Source organism: Hyalella azteca, unplaced genomic scaffold, assembly GCF_000764305.2.
Source record: "Hyalella azteca isolate HAZT.00-mixed unplaced genomic scaffold, Hazt_2.0.2 contig16605, whole genome shotgun sequence".
Lineage (NCBI taxonomy): Eukaryota > Metazoa > Arthropoda > Malacostraca > Amphipoda > Hyalellidae > Hyalella > Hyalella azteca.
The window spans coordinates 174,282-195,041 of record NW_025946421.1 but is presented as its reverse complement, the minus strand read 5'-3'; the positions used below and the strand labels follow the sequence as shown (position 1 = coordinate 195,041).

The window sequence follows — 20,760 nt, the reverse complement described above, 5'->3', positions numbered from 1 at the left end:
TTCAACTTAGGAGTCATGACTAAACACTAAATAGTAACAAACACTCCATCAGATCTTGCATTGTACACTGTTAGAAAAATTACCGTTAACGGTATTACCGACGTTTCAGTGGCCGGTCGACACGTGAAAAGAAACACCGTGTCGCCGTTTTTATTCTAGTTTTACACTACAAAACCGTAAAACATGTTATTAAAACGGCGAAACACTATAAATCCGTAAAACATCTGATAAAAACGGTGAAACAGTTTATTTTCACGGGGCGACCGGCCACTAGAACGCCAGTGGGACCGTTTTTTCACCGTTTTTTCTAACATTGTATTGTTAGAGGAAAATCTGACAGAGCGCTCGTTACACTACCGACCTACTGAACCCCAAGAACTCCTGCTACTCCCATGTCGTCTCCTCAAACTGGCTGAAGATGCTGTTATCTATGATACACCAAATGCAAAGCATCTTCACTTATAAAGATAAAAAAAAATTGACAAAAAAAGTTCCAGGAACTCAAACGCAAGAATCCAACGAACACAAATAATAACAAAATGAAATAAACGTCTTGGGACTATGGAACGATGAGAATCAATTGTTTGGTACAAGTGATAGATATACGTAATCCGAAATGAAGACATAAGTTAGAAAGATAAACATAATTCGGCAAGTCTTGGAGCGTAACATAACTGAAAGCTGACGTCATTTTTTATGCATGTTAAACTTCGTTGGTTCCTTGCAAATAAAAACTAAAAGTGTTGGTTATAAGAAATTCACATTGATAAGCTTCTCTATTAGCCACATCGCAAGCTCATACCGAATCAAAAGCATCGCAATGATCCGTGAAATTTTATTAGTGCAACAAAAAGTAAAGATCACAAAAACGCTGAAATATTAAATATTCAATACAGTAAAACACGATTTCTGGATGAAGAGGAACATCAACAGAAATGATTAAACAAAATTTCTAAATGAACTAGCTTCAGTATCAATCTTTGTTTAAGCCCAAAATTTCGCAATAATAGGCAGGAAAATTACATAAATTTTTCAAGTAAAATCGTGATTCATTTAGGGGTAAAGCATATGTTCCTTAAACTTAGTTTAATACTCTTAAAACAATCAACAGAACCCATGATTAAATACTAATGAAGTCTAGAGAGGGATTAACTTAATGAGAACAAACAAAAAAGAAAAGATACTAGAAAAATGTAACCCTTATCTAGGTCTAAATAAGAGTGACGCTGCGACTCTAAGCTTCCATGTCGAGCTGGAAAATCATGTTGTTAGTGAGCTCAACACGCTTCTTGTTGCATTTCCTTCCACGTTTTCTGCCGGCGCCGAAGTTCTGGTTCTTTTTAATGCAAGAGAGGTACACGCTTTTCTCCATGATGGTCGTCTTCGCTGGAGGCTCTTTCTCGGTGTCTGTATCCTCCTCAGTCGTGGTGTTATCGGTGGTCTCACAACTACTGGACAGCAGTTCACAGCCATCGCTCTCCTCAGTGGTCACACCCTCATCATGAGAGCTGTAGCCGCCGTTGCTACGGTAGGAGCTATCGAAACTTCGACGAGGGCTTCCTGGCGAACTACCGCTCTTGTGAGCAGATCTTTTCTCACTTCGCTGTTTCTTCTTGAGGTCTTTCATCTTCTGACGCATGGCTTTCTTGTCATCGTTTGCTAGCTGGTTGAGAATAGAAGCTTTGGACATGAACAAATGCGTCTGACTTGTCTCACTAAAACGAACGCTTTTTTTGCTTCCCTCACTGGACTCGAGATCGTCCGACTTGAAGAATGCCCCGTCGTCGCCGTCCTCTCCCCAGCCACACTCCTCAAGCAAGCTTTCCAGACACCCGTACTCTCCAACAAGGGCCTCTTCAACGCTTCCGTATTTCCCGAGAAGCTCTTCGCCAAGGCATTCTTCAAGGCTCCCTATGTGGCTCTCACTGTACGACCTTCCTCTTCTCTTCAGGATACTCTTAGGCCGCGTCGCAAACGTTTCACCGTCCCGGCCAGAAAACTTTTTCGTGTCGTACGTAGAACCAATCAAACACTCGCTACTTCGCCGGCATCGTTTGGAGTTGCTGGAAGCTATCGAAACGTCAAAGAACTGTTTTCCTTCTCTCCTTTCCTTATTCTTAATGGGACTAGCTGAAAATTTCACAGCCTCTTCGATTTTTGAATCACCAAGTTTCTCATCATCAATAGTTGCTCTATCACCTCCGTTGCTGACGGCATCCTCACTCGAATCTTGTGGTGGGGCAACGAGCTTCCCTATCTTTTTCTTTTTATTCAAGTTCACTTGGACCTTTGGCTCTGACTCGTCATTTTGATGCGAATCAATGACTTCATTCTTGTCGTTTTGGTCGTGAGGCGGCTCTTCGACAGCGGAGAAGTTTGTCGACTGACAATCGCCTGTGCTGGATGAACCACCATCAACGCTGGCAGGCTGCACCATGCACACCGGCTCCACATTCTGTAAAATAAAGTAACCATTAGCAACGGGACACTTTACATTAATATTGCAAAAATAAGGCTGGATACAACACAATCGATGCAAAGAATACCTGCGTTAAAAAGCCCTGTTAGTAAAAAAAATTATCCTGCATGACCAACGTAAGGTTAAAGAAACCAGTGTACTAAAGCTAGCGAGGAGTAAAGAAACCGGTGCACTATAGCTAGCGAGGAGTAAAGGCAGATGTACTAAAGCTAGCGAGGTGTAAAGGCAACGACAGCATCTTCCAGAGACGAAGAGCAAAGACAAGATACAGCAACAGAGACCAAGACATTCTAACAAGGTCACAGACAAGAGACGTCGGCAGCCCGCACGGTAGACAGAAGGGAAGTGTAGGAAATCATGTCCGTGTAACAACTAAACCAAACGACTCAGACCCCCAGTCGACATCGCGTGCTCTGTGATGAAGCAAGCGTTCATGAACAATGCTTCTGTAGGAATGCTTAACCCTACATGACTTATAATGAAGCTAAAGCTCAAATGTTTTTTGATGGGCGAGCTGAACTTGAAAGACTTGGAAAGAACATACGGTATTTGGATTGTAAAAATACTTAATGTATTGCGTGAGACAATAGAAATAACCACTTAATAATAAATAGCTATAAGCTTAAGATCGATCTGACTAAGTGGGTAAAATTGTTCACAGGGATAGATCAGCAACTGATTTCCATTCAACTATGTAACTATTAAAAACGATAAGAAAAATGTCAGCAGTTTTACCAATAACTCATGGTAGACAACGCTCGAAATGTTTGATTAGTTAATAATCAGTGTATTGATTAATTATCAATCGAGCGTCAGGAAGTGCACAATCAAGCCGATATTTCTACGCTTTAAGCCGGAGGTGTTTACACAAAATTGGAGGCTATAGCGGCCAAATAACAATATTGATTTATATCTTTGCTCTCCTGAACATTTGTGCGTTAACAGGGTTAAAAATTTGTGGCGCATTTTGAAAGCAAAGACGCCAAAAACAGCCGAGACGAATGCTGACACTGTCCCAAATCCAACTCAGGCACTAAATTTGACTAACAACAGCTGCGACGAACGCTACCTCCGTTCCACCAGCAACTTTAGCACTAAATTTGGCTAAGAACGGCCGAGACGAACGCTATTGTAAATTAAGTACGCATGATATAGATTAAAATCAAATTAGGGCACATATTGACACACGCGATGTCTTGCCCAGGCTGGTAGTCAGGGCCATGCCGAGGTCACCGGAGGCGCGTTGCATGCAGCACCAGCCAGCAACAGAACGGTCAATAGATAAAATAATCAACACACGACATCTTATTCCAGTGTCTAGGAATAAATTACGGTACTAGTCGTCTATAATAACATTATTTGTAGGCTTGGTATCTAGATTCAATGTCAGAAGAAAAAAAAGCTTAAATCATCTCGGCAATTAATAAAAACTAGTTCGCGTTGGTTCCTGGTTACATCTATCGTCGAAGAGAAAATATAACAGGTTGAACAACAAACAAATAATCACGATAATAGTTGTTGATAAAGCTCTAGCTAGAGGGACTAGAGTGGCCAATATAACCTCTAGAAACACCGAACATTACGAAAGAACGCGCTAATTTAATTTGATTAAAATATAAATAAAGGATGGCTGAATTTGTTATTTCATAATTTGATTGAAGACCATAGAATGAGTTATAGGATAATTTATCGTATTCATTTTTACAATTGAACAATAATTTTTCGAATGCATCAACATTCATTATCAAGTTTATAAGACGCATTGAGTAATGAAATTTGGTTCGACATGCGTAAAAAATTATGTAAGTATGATATTACTCGAAAATTGAGGCCCGAAAATTACTCGGAAAGCAGTCTCAAAGATCTGACAAATATATACGGTAGTTTGAATATCGACGGCTGGAGTCCTATTCCTAATGCTGAGAGATTCAGCTATCGCGAGTCGAATGGAGTCGCAGCATCGCATGACGATGCTGGTGCTAGCGACGGGGCACTGCATGACGACGTTGAGGCACTCCTCCAGGACCGTGCGAGTGATGGTCTCGTTGTAGGCCTCCATCAGGTGATTCTTCAGTCCTCCAGACTGAAGGTGGTAGGCGAAATACGGCTCAGTATCGTAGTCGTGAGCCCATACTTAGATATCTACAACCTTTTTTAATACAGAAGAGACTACATATTGGTCTACTGGAAAACTCGCGTTCTTTTGAGGGGAGGGGTTGTCGTTCACAATAGGGTTCAAGATTTTCTCGTTTTTATAGGTTCGATTGAAAAAACCCTATAGGTTCGTTTTTTCGATTGAGAAAACCAATAGGTTCGTTTTTTTAATGGTTCGATTGTTATTATTTGAGCTCACAATATTATTTTATGAGCGCTGGATTGAAGAATTTTTTATTATTTGATTCTTGTAACAGATAGTGGTTCCATTTCCATTTGGTCTGGTTCGTTGAGTCTGTTTTGGTTCGATCCAAGCTTTGAGATTTCCTTGACCATAATCGAACCGGCAAACCCATTATTGACCAAGATCTGTTTGCAATTTCTTAGTTCAGTTCCTAAATCACTCTAAAATGATCAGGTTTCGAAAGATCATTGGGTAAGGGCGCGTATTGCGCTCTTCGTGTGGCGCTGTGGACATTCAGTGACAGAGTTTAGAGACTTCCCAGCATTGGTAGCCTTCCGATATATTTTAGTGCTGAACTAATTTTTTTTTTAACTTGGACCAATTTTCTAAAAAGGGGGCGGAGTACAATTTTGGCCGAGTTCGACTCGCTCAACATTTGTGTCACTTGTTGAAAATCAAGAGCGAAAATTATTAATAAAAGCCATTCTCCGGTTATCAGTCAAACTTGAATTTAAATAAGAGGGCAGGACAATTGTAGCAGTTATACCAGTGCAGGAAAGCTTTAACCAGAATAAAGTTAATTTTCCCGCAGCGAAACTACAATCAGCACAGTAAACTAATATTCCCGGATTGAGTACAAACATATTACGGTTTTATTAAAGTACTTATGCAGAACCGCGGTCATTTTAAGGCAAGCTCATACTTGCATTCACGTCTTGCATTAAATTCACTATTTATTTCTATCATATCATATGAGCTATGTGGGCGATTTATCATCACATGTGCGCTAGCTTCGAACTGCACTTAGAGCTAAGAACATGAGGGTTTTCTTAGCTAGGGGAATTGGAATGTAAAGGAAATGGGAATGTAAAATAATAAACATATAAGAGAATAGTAATAGTAAACAACATAATAAGAGGAATGTAAAAATATTATCTTGCTTAAGTGCACGCAATAGACCAAATTATTTTGTTTAAGTGCATGTGATAGACCAAATAGTATGGTTTAAATAAATCATGTCATACCTAACAATTTTTGTTCAAGTACACATTATAGACCAAAAGCTTTCCTCATCACGACGGTGAAGTTAATTCCAGAGTTTGCCCAGAGAGTCTGGTGCTCCTGCATAACATTTTATAAGCAATATTTGTTAGGAATTCTACTAAGGTTGGTGCGCCTTGAAGAACACGACAATAACATGCATTAAAATGCAAGACTGTGTAACGTCTGCTGGCTATTGATGTAAAGAGAGATCTAGTCGGCTATAGTAGTTTGCATACAGTATTTTGCAATGCACGCGCATCAAGCAAACGTTACCACACAAACAGAAGCACACCTCAGGGACAAATTCTTCCTTGAAATGATGAAGTTCTCATCACTCACAATTATTTTACTACATCATTAGAACAGAGATATTCCTAATACTATGAATCATGCTGGCCTGTAAGTGAGAAATAGTTAAAAATTTGTAATAAATTAGCAATAGTAAATGATGTTCTCATCACTCACAATTATTTTACGTCATTAAAACAAAGCCACTCCTAGTAATATAAATCACGCTGGCCTAAGAGTGATAGTTACAAATTTATAATAAATTAGCAATGGTATACGAGGGACGGTATACCTGATACCAGGAGGGACGGAGCAGCAGCACAACGAGGGATCGCAGTGCGCCGTATAGCGGCGCCGCGACGCTCTCAACAAGCACTGCGCCTACTGACATCGCGCGCATCCGATGATCGCAACAAAGGAGATCAGTCGAAATTATTGAACGCTGCTAAATTTATTGAAATAATACACCGTTGCTGTAGTTATCCCAAATTTTAACATAACAGTACGATGAAACCGAAGTGAGTTCCCATCACTGATATTGCGAAGAATTTGGTTTATACCTCTGATGTCGCTTTGCTCACTGCACTAGAATGGTTGCGTTTCTGTTTTTTACTGGCAAACAAATTTATGTTTTTCTGACCATGCCAAACGAAAGTCAGGGAAGTGAACTAAAAGCCTAGTTTCCGACTATGACATCTTTCATTCACTGAGATCATTTCACTTTCTATTACGTCCGATAAAGCACAGCAGTCCGATAACCAGGGGCCATGGTTCACAGAAATACACAGTAAATATCAAAGAGATCTTTCATATGACAATCGTCTAATTAAGGCGTCACTCGAATATTTAGTTAAATAATTGGTCTTTCCCAGACGTAATCTAATACACAAGGAATTTGAGAACGGATTCCAGGCATTCCAGTCCATCGATTTTACGCACATTTAACTTGAACTTACTGCGCGGTTCTCAATCAGTAAATTGTACTAAATTTATGAAACTTGAACTTCAACTATAAACTTACAAGGAAATTAAAGCTTTATATATAATCAATTTGTTAACGGCCAATCTATGCGAAAGGCAATCTATCGATTGGCATTTTCACTGCAAAAGTTAGGAATCCCAACACATTTCTGTGGACAGACAATAGGAAAATAATCCTAAACGAACGTTAAAGAAATGAAAGCATATGTCTCAGAGGTGAACACTTTGAGCAAAGACATTAATCTGGGGTCTCGCTGACTGCTCCACAAGTGGCTAGGAGATGACAATGGAAATATATTACCGAGTTATTCATAGACCGGCACAAACTATTCAAAATTAAGCGGCCGAAAGCCCAAATTATATTTGATGTTCATTTCAATCAAATTCTACTTCATATTTTTTGACGATTAAAGCGTCGGTAAAAACTTCAGGTAGAGAGTTCGCAAAAGCCTTGCCAGTTTCAATACGAAGTGATCATGCAGCGAGCTGAGAATCTTGAGAATCTCCAGAGTAACGTCGGAAGACCGACGCATTTGATTAAAACTGTGATCTATTCAAGCGAGCGTCATCACGGTAAAAATGTAGGTATTTAAAACGATTTTATGTTAAACTTTCAGTTATAAGAACGTTGCCCGAATTAACTTGCGGTTTGCCTTCAAGTGTAAAGCATAAACGGCAGTTAATTCTGACAACAAACCTCGCATTCAACAAATATTTATGAAAAACGAATTTGACGATTGCGCCGAATATTTTGAATAGTTTTGGATATTTTGGTATGTAAATATTTCAGCAGCACCGCTAACAAAACGACACCAACATTAATGTTGTCAAAATAAGTTTCCGGTATCACAAATAAATCACATAACGACCAAAGAAAATACTTGACACTTGACCAATTTTAAACATTCAACTACTTTGCCTACCTTGCGAATTACTTTTATATTACTTCAGGTGGAGAGTGAAAGTGAAACGACGAAATTCTTCAAAATAAAAAAGAATCTAAAAGGGCTATGATATTGAGAAGCTTCTTGAATATTCAGAAAGGAACGCAGAGGTTGCGATCGATGAGCACAGCCTCGCAATATTGAATCAAGGACATTTTACCTTTTGTAGGCGTAATAGCTTCATGTATATTTTGCTTGGTATAAGAACGAAAAAATAGCGCATATCTACTAAACGAAGACACGAGGCGCCTCTTTTCCACATTGAATTACTTGCTTAAAAATTTAAACAGATTCCGCAAGACAAAGACAGGAGGAGAAACTTTGCTAGTGTTACACTTGTACTAAAGCACCGCAATGTGGTAAATAGTGATTCAACACGTGAATGACGTAAAAAATGCTTAAACGGATAGAGCAACGATTATACCAAATATATGAACTGAAATATCTAAAGGAACGCAATCATCTACGTGCACAAATTGTGGTTGAGAAGAGGAAGCAGACGGCAAGCGTCTCTCGAGGTATCGAACGGATGACTGTTTTAGCCATAGCAGCCGCGATGGAGACGGTGAGGGTAGAGAGAGAGAGAGAGAGAGGGAAGAGAGAGGTAGAGAGGGTAGAGAGAGAGAGGGTAAAGAGAGGGGTAGAGAGAGGGTAGAGAGAGGGTAGAGAGAGAGAGGACGACTGTTTTAGCCATAGCAGCCGCGATGGAGACGGTGAGGGTAGAGAGAGAGAGAGAGAGGGAAGGGCCGGGCCAATGTAGAGAGCTGCTCAAAGCAGGTCAAAGAGAACCCAGATCTCAACAAAATATTAGAGAGCAAGCAACGACACAAACTTGTCGCAAGGACACATGAAAGAGAGTAAAGTGACCACAAAAATACGGTGAAAGATGGCAAAACAAATGACAGAGACATTAATGTTCTACAACAATAATTACAGAATCCACTCACCAATCAACGTTATTATTATTCGTTCTGGGCTAGAAAAAATGGAGACTTAAAGCCGCCGTAATCATTCGCCACGATTACGTGGCATTTCTTCCTCACGGACCAAATCTCCATCTGTTACTGGTGCACTGATGTAATTCGAACAATTCAAATATTAAAGACGTTCTGATACAATTTTTAACAATCATAAATTTACGACGCAATGACTTAATTCGAACAGTTAAAAACATTAACTAAGTGATGGAATGAAATTCCGAGTTAAAATCTGTGTTTTTTTCAAAAGATCGTAAGCCTCCTCATATCCTGAACAAAATAATTAAAAAGAAGGCCTATAGTCGTTAAAACTACTACCTAGCGCGATCCAGAAGAGAGGTAACAGCTTTCAAATTGTTTTAAAGCATTAAAATTCACAGTCAAAATCAATCCTAAATTCATGTAAAATCGATTCATCGGCCCTTGTGAGCGTAAACTGAGAACTCTTGCTTAATTGCCAACATTGAATTTCATTTTGGCACCCAATGTGACGCGACTCTGATACGGTTCACTGCATGAATTGACAGGAATTCAAACAACCTTTCAAGTATATTAAAAAAAATAATAATAAACTCATTTTTATTTTCATTATACACGTTCCGGCCTTATATTTCGTTATTAGCAGACAATGGTGGAGAGAAAAAAAATGTAAAGCGCTCAGGAATGTTCAAATGGAAGACTTCTACAGCTAATGATGGCACGACATTCATCATGAAGATGTGGACGGTCACGAAAAAAAATCATCTGCAACGAGTAGGGATAAATTGTAGACCACTTGAAGACGTTTAACGTAGATTAGATCGTTTTAAAACAAGCGTTGAGTATCGAGCACCGATTAAACATGCACGATCAAGTAATATATGATTTTATATATGTATATTACCAGTAATATATGAGTTACCGTACCATCCGCTCCAAGTACTTTAATACAGGCGGAAGTCAGGTAGGTTCGACCTTAGTCAACTTAGACTGAACACTAAAGGATGAGTATCCCGATATCGGAATAATCAACCTTCCTTATCATGAACGAATTAAGAATGGAGATAAGGAAAATAGTTGCTACACTGTTACTCGTGCATTGCTCAAATAAGCATCAATTACACGAAAGTTCTTAATTGTACATCTAGAACAGAAAATTCTTGTTCCCTATGTCAAAGTGCCTAACATAAATTTGCAAGGACAACTCAATATGTAAATTTCATATGAATAAATATCCTCTTTGAGGATTCTTAACATAAAAATCCTCTTTCAATATACTATCAGGGATCTTCCACGATCGGACTCGAAGTATTCGATGAGACGAGCCCAACGGGTGAAGCTTCTTCGCAAAGAAATTTTTCCTTTGTATTTCGAGCGCCCGAGACTTCTTGATTGAAGAAACGTATCAATTGTCAGCACTGATGCTGCTGAACTTTGCTATTGACCTTACGGAAATTCCCCGTTGAGACAAAAATCTTCCTAATTATAGTTATAATAATGACCACCTTGCATTCGGTGCGCTTATAATCATCGACCCACAATAACTTCAATGCGTGTGATTCTGACCGCGCGACGTAAGATAACACTATCAGGATTGTGTCACCCGTCACCAGCAACAGGTACACAACAAAGACAAGTCATCAACTGCAGTGTAAACAAGCATGAATGCGCATCTTAGGAAAACTTCTATCTTAATGATAATTCCTGATATTACGACTCCATGCTACCCGATGTGGTGAGGGCTACGGAAATTTATTTGCTAATCTTTGTAGTATTCTTACCTTTCTCGATGGATATTTTTTCTCAAGCTAATATATTCATAATTTACGTGTTTTATTACGACGAAGAAAAATTCCATCTTTATTTCACCTCAATTTACCAAAGTGAGTAGCAAACATTTATGGACACCATAAATCGTTCTTTTACGATTGAATGAAATATTCATGGAGGGCAAACTAATAGACTCGCTCCAATGTTAATATCAAATGGAAAAATCACAAAAATACAAAAATTCACGTAATCTAATAAAAAAAAACTAATTATATTACCAACTCCTGAGATTTTCTATTCATTTGGTTGCATTATTTGCTTGCGTATCAACAGAAATAGAATTCTTAGCCTGAACGCACCAGTGATAACACTGAGCCTGATGGCGTCAAGATTCGTGTACGTATATCCAACAGCGGCTTTAAGCTGATGGATCACACAGTCTCCAATGCTGAAGCACTAAAAATGTGGTTAAAATACATTGAGATCAACAAAAAGATACAGAGAGGCGGAAACATGATTGTTTAGATGAGGAAATCAATCTTGTAATCATTTTAGTTACCGGTATCCTACTATAATTAACTAACTCTGAAGAAATGATACGTTGCGCCGTTTAAATATTACACCATTTAGCAAAATTATTACAATGCATCGTAATAATTATAACACTACGTTTTACGAACTCTTATAATCGTAAATACTCATTCTGTTGGGTTAATTTAGAATAAAAGTTAATCCGGCGTTGGAAGGTAATCAAGCGTTGCTCAGATATTAAGGTTTTTGAACTCCTAATTTAGACTTGTCAATGTATGATGCTATAGACCTCATTAGTGTAGGCGAGCTGTAGGCGAAAACAGACTTTTTGTGCTCCTGACAGGGGCACGTAGTATGTCACGATGGTATCCATGATTCAAAATGAGGCTTCACACTCACACACATGGCACTCAATTTACAGTTGCCTCAGAACTTAACTTGCATGCAGACGACATCACATATGCTACATATGACTATACAATTGTTATCTCCATTAATGATGAACTATCACCTAACGATAGTTTATGCGTGTTAAGATAGAAATATTAAATATTTCGAGTTTAATAGCATCATTCCGTGAATAGTCGAAGAATTGGCATCATTTATCGTATGCCATTTTATTCAAACCGATGATATGGATTCTTGCCGAGGACGACGCAAGTATCGGCACCATACAATTGATTATAATTACGGCAAAAGCTCTTAGTCCAATATAATTTGCATATTAATGACAAAGAAAAGAAGAGATGACATAGCCACATCAAACGAGCAAGAAAAGCAATGCAATATCGCGTGATTGACCTTGCAAGACGGAATCACGCGCCGTACAATGGAAGACGTGCTGTCTAGACTCCTGCGTCTCGAAATAATTTTCTCGAAATGAACCGGGACAGACGAAACGAGACGAGAAAATTCCGGGAAAAAAATAACGGGACAGAGGGTAAAATTTGTCCCGGAATAAACGTATGAACCGAGACAAGACTTCTGTCCCGGACTTTATTTAAGGTACCTATTTTAACCGGGACGTCTCGTCTCGTCTCGGTATCGTCCCGGAATTCCAACAGAAGGCTGAAAATTGTCCCGGTTTTTATTGCGAACCGGGACAGAGCCTGTTGTCTCGTCTCGTCTCGTCTCGGATTAAAAAAAATACCAAACGCAGGAGTCTAGTGCTGTCGCAACAGGAATGATTTGATCACACGAGCGTTGTCATATGTATACCGATATATTAAAATTAAGGTGTAATATAAGAAAAGGACGACAAATTTACTTAAAATGCCAACAAAAGAATAATTGCATGCTCCGCAAGCGCCGCAGTTTCTGACGTGTGTCGAAACGTTAAATCCATTTCAGTCTAACTCGCCATGAAGCCTAAGCTGGTGCTGATTAGAGCATTTTCTCATTTATGGAAATAAGGCGCTATTGTGCTCGCCATGTCCGTCCGTCTGTCCGTGACTTCACGTTTACGTCGACGAGAAAATGCGCTCTCTGTCGCTCACTGCAGTGAGTACTGAGTTATATTTTTTTCTATTGTAGATGATTCGCGATGTTTTAATTATAATTTCAGCTAGAGATTCAGATGCAACTTTAGGATGACGTGTAGCTGCAGGAAAGAGCAGCCTACAAGAGACGAGCAAGGGGAGTTTTAAACATTAGGTCGAGCAAGGGGAGGTTACACAATGAGGGGAGTAGCGCCATAGCAACAGCGCGTTACGTGATAGCGACAAGTGGCAACTTCTCCGGCACAACTTACTACGCAATAAGCCGGCCATGCAATCAGCGCGCTCTTGTAACTCCTTTTCAACCAATATCATTGCCATAACCGCTTCAAAATATCATTCAATGAACTCGTGTCGCTGTTTTCACTGCACCAAGTTTCAAAAGCTTAAGTCAAGGTTTTCCTTGTCATTAATAGAGAGTTTCCCCACCCCAATACGCCGTTTTTGCATCCGTGGCCGTCAGTACATTCGTACTAGGCGAATCAGTACATTCGTACTAGATGAGTCAGTTATGTACTAGACCAGCGTAGCGACGTCAGCTGCACTTGCTCGAGATAACGTCTGGTAGGAGTGCCACACGACTACGCGGAACATATGCATTATTTTCTTGGCATTGAGAAATGATGAGATGTAGCACAAGTTAATAAGTTATGACGTATTAAAAAATTTTCAGAACAGAGATATGCATACACTATTGATAAATCCGTTTAACTAACCGAGACGCCATTTTACCAAAATACGTATGAATGTCTCAGATAACTTAACTCGTACAATTTTAGAAGTGACACACGGGTGGTTAATGATTATGAATTAATCTCACTAAAATTACATAGTCCAACATGCATCTGATGCAACTTCGTTGGCGACAGAGCCAGCTAAAAAATTTATCAAGAAAAACGCTATTTCCGATCACGTATGCACTGCTTGTCATTGAGAATCATAGAGCGCGTGCTAGAACAGACACGAGTGTTAAGCGCCACCTTCGCCTCTGTCCCAGGATCATGAGCTCTAGAAACAGTTCATCTGGCAAACCAAAAGTCGCGTCATTTCAAGGTTCAAACCGCTCAGCAATCTTTTTTTTTTTTGCCGCTCAGCATATCATGTTTCTGATGAAAAAAAATTCTCGCGTTATTAACGCAACACTGCCCTGCCACCAACACCATAGCCCTGCCACTCTCGCCACAGCCCTGCCATTCTCACCAGAGCCCTGTCACTCTCACCACAGCCCTGCCACTCTCGCCACAGCCCTGCCACTCTCACCACAGCCCTGCCACTCTCGCCACAGCCCTGCCACTCTCGCCACAGCCCAGCTATTCTCACCACAGCCCTGCCACTCTTGCCACAGCCCTGCTACTCTCACCGCAGCCCTGCTATTCTAGCCACAGAATTTACTCCTGGTAGCACAAGCAATGGCAAAGTATGCATGTATGGGTGCTGGCAACAGAGGTGGACACTGTATGGCATGAATAAAAACAAGCAACAGAGAACTGAGAGGACGAGTGTTTCGAGTGTGATGGGATGTGTGGAGGAAACTGTGGAGCATCAGATGTACAATGAGAAAGAAACACAGAGGGAAAGGTGATTCTGAATAAGGAGGAGGTAAGAGTAATGGCATCCAAGGTTAGAAGTGAATTGCATTGGGTTTATTGCCAATGAGAAGATGCAAGTGTGATTTACAGCTCAAAAATATAAATATCTTGAGCATGTGGAGACATGGAGATGTGTAGGCTGTCAAAAGCTGAGTATTGAAGGATAGGTAAAATAGAAATTATTATCTTGCAAGATAATATGCAAACTTTTTACTTATTGTGTATATTTATTCAAGTCAAGAAGACTGACTGTTAGCAAGACAATCAAATAACAAACAGTTAATATGGAGAGATGGCATATATATACATAATTGAAGCTTAATGCAACACAATACAGGATGAGGACATATGGAGGAGGTATTGGAAGAGAACTCCATGCATTTATATCTCTAAATTAATAACAACTGAAGGCTTCAACAAAAATATGGATTTAAAGAATGTGAAGATAGCAATTCATAGTTAATTTATAGATAAATGACCAGCTTGAAGGCAAATATAACATCTACAGTAAAGGAAAGAATGGTAATAATGGACAAATTGGTCTTGCACTGCTTTTTCTGCCTCATGTTACAGTCTGTTGATGGTTGGCGCATGGATTCATCACAATTTTACAACTATCAGAATACCAACAATACAATGAAATCTTATTATAATGTCAGTAATAATTATTCGATCCATACCGAGTCTCTTAGCAAAGTTTCAGCGAGTAAATTTAGAATTCAAACTTATATAATTTATTCTGAATGCACATGATGCAACTAGAAAAATTGCAGTGCAGATGCCAGTTAATGACCCTAAGAAAAATTGCATTATATTCCATGAAATTAGATTGTACAGCTAACACCAACCTCTTGGGCTTGCGGAGACTGGGCACCATGCAGCAGTGAGATCTTGTTGAGTCTGCCCTGTAGGCCTACCCAGACAGCCGGCCACGTTCCTGACATGCTTTTTAGCAGTGAAACCAAAACTTTTTCAGGACATATGACAATATTTTTAGTGACCTCTGTCTTTGCTGTACCATTTTGGCCACACATAAATTTTCTTGGAGGCTCAGAAGTAACAGAAAAATGAGCATTTGGCTCAACAGATGATATTTGGATGCAGTGCTTAGTAAGAGTTTTGACGTTGGTCAAGGTAATTTGAATAACTTCTGCACTCTCGGCTTCTACTTTTATGTTATCCGAGTGTGAGGTATTGCATGTAATGGCAATATGAATTTTATCCAATGTTTGGCTAACAATAAACTTGGGGCAACACAGAGCTCCGTCATTGAGCTTAGAGGTATCAATAGGAGCATTGGTATCACAGATGGGTTTTTGATCTAGAATTGCACAAGATTGGCTGTTTGGAGCATCAAATAGACTTGAATGCAGGAGAATTGAGTTTGTTAATAGCTTTTGGTAGAACCAATCACTGAAACCATCCAGGCTGACATCAGCGTCAGAGTTTTCAAAGACGTCTTCAATTCCTGTCGAGTCCAAGGCAAGCAAATTTCTGCAGGATGACTCATCACTTCCAATGCCCGAGTCCACAGATGTAGAGTGATCAAGTATTTTTTTGCCAATAGGCTTGGGGCTTTCACAGACACTTTCAGTAGATGAAACTTTTACAATGCAGTATAATTTGTTGTTCAATGTCCAAAAGCACACTTGGTTTTCATCAATCAATGGTAAGTTACTTGGCAATTTAAGTTGCAGATGAGAAGGAATTTTCAAGTCAAGCGATATGAAAAGACAACCATCTTTCACCTGAAGATGGATGAAAGGTAAGATGCAAGCATCCAACTCAACACATAAACCAACAACCTCCTGCTGACAAGCTTTTGCTGCAAGGTAAAAAAGTGACTGAGGATTTTTGTGGATGTTCACTTGCAAAGTTTTGATTGTGGGCATCAGGTATGCAGCTTGATAGTGTTGACAGCCAGTTACTATCCATTTTTGATGGTTGCTAGGGCTAGGAGAAGCTACTGTTGAGCATTCATATTCTGCGAAGTCAATAGAAGAGGATTCTTTTGCATTTCTCTGTTGTTGCCTACACTTGCCATATTTCTTGGGAGAACCAATGAGGTCATTTTTGCAATCAACCACAGCAGGAGCGTAGCCATCATATGCTCGGAAGACAAGATGGAAGATACTATTGTTGCTGTGAATAGCAGTTTTCTGGTTAATAATATAAGATTGAAGATAATTTATAGAATCAGCATAAAATTTCTCAATTTCTTCCTTTGTTTTCAATGACATCAAAGTTTTAGAAGAAACGGCAATGTCAAAAACAGTCACTGAAATTCCATCATGATCAGCTGATTCTGGCAGTGAAAAGGTTGGTGAGATCATATTGACGAGATGCGGACCCATCTGACCACTTCGGCAGAGGCCAGCCAATTTATCCTGTCCATTGCTACCTGACGGGTAGATGTTCAGGAGAATATTTTTGTCATAATTTTTTATCCTTTGATTTTTCGGAAGCAGAGATGCCGGTGGTGGAAGCCATAACAGCGCAGCGGAGCCTGTGACCCCGCAGAGCTCTGTGAAACACTTTAAGCCATCATTTGATCCTTGCTCTGAATTATTCACAAAATTATTATCTGTCAACACTGACTTGTTGCTTTTGTTTTCTATAGATTTAACACCATTGCTGATAGATTCACAACGCCATGTTCTGTGTCCAAAAATGTTAAAATTCAACACGCGATGCACAGCCTCCATAGCCCAGCAATGTTTACAGAATGATACGTTGACTGTGGTTTTGCTACACGTTTCGAGACTTTTCCTAGCTCGTGCTCGCAGATTTCTAGTGAATTTGTACTGACTTTAGTACACACCCAAATTTCAGTACCAGCTTATAAACTTTCTGTACCACCTACTGATTAGATTATTTATATTCCATTTATATTCATTCTGTGTTATTATATTCTTACTTATTGACTTATATTTATAACTACTATTTGCACGGATACTAATTCACACATTACTTCAACTCATGGTTGAAAACAAAACTAATAAATTGTCTGTATTCTGTTTTAACTTATTATATTCGGTCCTGACCAAAAATGCATGCATCGATTTATCATACTAATCGTGAGAGGATTAGTTTGGGGAATCAAATACTACCCGTGAGACGGTTAGTATTTGATTCCCAAACTTCTTCACAACTTCTGCTCAAAGTAGGAGACTTTTTTCTTTGCTATATATTTTCTGAAAAATTAAAATCATGCAACTAAAAAAATTGTGTATAAGGTTTCCTCGATAAATTTATCTCTCCGCGATATCTTATCTCTCTTACCTTATAAATTTAGCTACGCTCTGGGTGTATTTTATTAAAAAAACTACTGATCACAGTGCAAAATAATGCGAACTCGAAATGTTTTTTATGGCATATTCCCATCGAAACAAAGCATCAACTCAATTGTCGTCATTTCATTATATGAATACAATTTGTTCGTGATTGCCGTCACTAAACAATTTCTAAAAAGCTATTTAATTTTCCCACATAAAATAAGAGAACGAATTTTATTAAAAGAGAACGAATGTATTTATTCACAGTTTTTTCGCTTGTTTTCTAAATTATTCCAGCAATGTTTATCAAAGGCGTTTGTAAATCGAAAAGCAGGTCTTCAAAACTTGCCTCATTAGGCATTACAGATTTTTTTAGTACACATTTTTCATTATCAATAAACTGAAGGTTTTCAAAGTTTAAAACTAAGATTTTAAAATGGCATATGTACAATAATTATGTATTATGGATACAACTCGAAAATTTAAACCTAAGTGTGGTTACTTGTTGGCAAGAAATCAAAGCCAAATCTAATAATCATGAATTACAGTAATTACGACATGCATTGCTGTCATTTAAAAATCTACTTTTTGATCTACCAACTAAAACAAACAACATCTTTCGCTTCTTGAAAATACGAACATAAGGGAATAATCAACTCAATGTCCCCTTTAATCCTCAATCGAACTTTCATTTCAGCCTTACTAGAGCAATGTACAGTGGGGGGAAATAAATATTCGTACACTTGAAAAATCGTATTTTAATGTATGTAAGTACACAAACTTAACAGGAAAAGTGATTTAAATTATGTATAGAGACGCATAGTATTCAAAAATACTATCAAAAGAAATTAAATCTCAATGCAACAAAAAACAATGCAACATGTTCACTTTTCGAGGTGAAAAAAGTATTCGTACAAAACAATAAATCCGCATTATTTTAATTTAATACTTGGTTGAATACCCTTTATTCAGCTCAACAGACACCAGTCTATTTCTATACGTCTCGACCAATGATTTGCAGATGCTGACTGGTATTTATTTTATACCATTCTTCTTGGCACACCACCTTAAGATTCTCAATGTTTGTTGGGGACCTTTTCTTAATTTGAATCTTCAAATACCGCCACACAAACAACTAATTCTATCGCGTTGGAAGGAAGGAGAAAGTTATAGGAAGATTGCTAGCCACTTGAATGTTCCTTTTAGCACAGTTGCTTCGTTCATTGGACGCTTCAAGACCCGTGACAGCGTTGAAAACCAAAGACGATCAGGTGCTCCTAGGAAGATTCTGCACGATCTGCTAGATTATTGGGACGAAAAATCCAAGAAAATCCACAGATTACTCGAGGAGAGCTGCAAAGTCACCTGAGTGCCTCAGGAATTCAAGTAACCAAACGAACGATAAGCAATGAACTTCAAAAAGATTATTCTATTATATTATATAAGATTATTCTTATATTATTATATAATTCAAATTAAGAAAAGGTCCCCAACAAACATTGAGAATCTTAAGGTGGTGTGCCAAGAATGGTATAAAATACCAGTCAGCATCTGCAAATCATTGGTCGAGACGTATAGAAATAGACTGGTGTCTGTTGAGCTGAATAAAGGGTATTCAACCAAGTATTAAATTAAAATAATGCGGATTTATTGTTTTGTACGAATACTTTTTTCACCCCGAAAAGTGAACATGTTGCATTGTTTTTTGTTGCATTGAGATTTAATTTCTTTTGATAGTATTTTTGAATACTATGCGTCTCTATACATAATTTAAATCACTTTTCCTGTTAAGTTTGTGTACTTACATACATTAAAATACGATTTTTCAAGTGTACTAATATTTATTTCCCCCCACTGTACACTGTACCAACGAAAATTGGTCATGGTGCAAGATACCCCAATTGATAGATAATCAACAGTAATAATCAGCACATTATCTAGTGCACGGATTGCATCTAAAAGTGGTCGATTGAGGCCAGTGCAACAGACGAAAATCGTTGCGGTAAAATCTAGTCAAAATTACAAAAATTTTCACAGAGTTAAGAATAGGCCGCTGAATATCGCTCATGACACCGACAGTGGTCGCGCATTTACACGGCACAGACTGGGAAGTACTGGTTTATTAATAAAAATAATAATAATAGCAGTTTCAGCGTTTATTAGGCCGTAGGCCTGTTGCTGATTCTTAACATCGCAGAGCATCCACAGCTTTTTGCGGTTTCGAACTCGCAACTCCCTGCTACAATCGTGGTACTCTGAACTTTAACCACTGAGCCTTTGAAAGAAGTAATCTTGCATGTGGCGCTACGGATACGAGAGAAATGGAAAGGAAGAATACAATAACCACTCTGGCCACTCTCTTAATAATAATAACAGGCCACTGTAATAAAATAATAATAACTGGCCACTCTGTTCTTATGAATCGAATGCCTTGTCTCGTATATGTGCCAATGTAGGTGTGTGTGTAGGTATGAACGTTTATAAATTTTTTTAAATTCAATGTGGAGCTTTTCCTCGAGCCATCGGGGTAACCACTTTTCTTCAATAAATAAATAAATAAAAGGGATACAATAAAATGGAAGCAACAACGCGTTCAATATATTTGGTGGAAGCGCATAAGTTGCAGCACCGGGCACATGAGCAAGGCATGTATCAACTAGAATATTAATGGCAATATTCATTAAGTTATAGATAATAAACACAGCAATATATTCACATGCTTATAAGCAGACAACACTGGAACCCTGGATAGTTCATCACACAGTTTCCTAATTTCGAATATCTATATTTTCTTCTACAAATAAATAAACTTGACGCCATTACCGCGGACGATTTCTAGAATTTCTAATTTTCTTGGTCATCAGAAATGTACATACTTCACTCGCAAGCGTTCCGCTTACGTCGAATTAAGTACGGGTGCAAAAACATGGCGTATGTTGGGCACATTAATCAACAGACCCCGACATTTCATCATTAATAACACGAAGACATCAACTCATAAAATTGATTTTAGTCACTTGACAGTACAAAAATATAAGTATTTCGTTTTAATGTCAGGAAGGCATTAAA

The 20,760-nt window shown here is 38.6% G+C and overlaps 1 protein-coding gene across 2 annotated transcripts; it reads right to left on the bottom strand.

Annotated features, from left to right (window-relative positions):
* Positions 1-262: 262 nt before the first annotated feature.
* Positions 263-17,148, bottom strand: LOC108675947. 2 transcript variants are annotated; one of them, XM_018164002.2, is made up of 2 exons: positions 15,265-17,148; positions 263-2,455 (listed from the first exon to the last, which is right to left on the bottom strand). In XM_018164002.2, exons 1-2 carry the CDS (start codon positions 17,119-17,121, stop codon positions 1,235-1,237), a joined length of 3,078 nt encoding a protein of 1,025 aa, XP_018019491.1. In that variant the 5' UTR covers positions 17,122-17,148; the 3' UTR covers positions 263-1,234. The 2 variants fall into 2 exon arrangements, with proteins under 2 accessions (XP_018019491.1, XP_018019492.1); XM_018164003.2 differs by lacking the exon at positions 15,265-17,148 and adding an exon at positions 6,442-7,291.
* Positions 17,149-20,760: the final 3,612 nt, after the last annotated feature.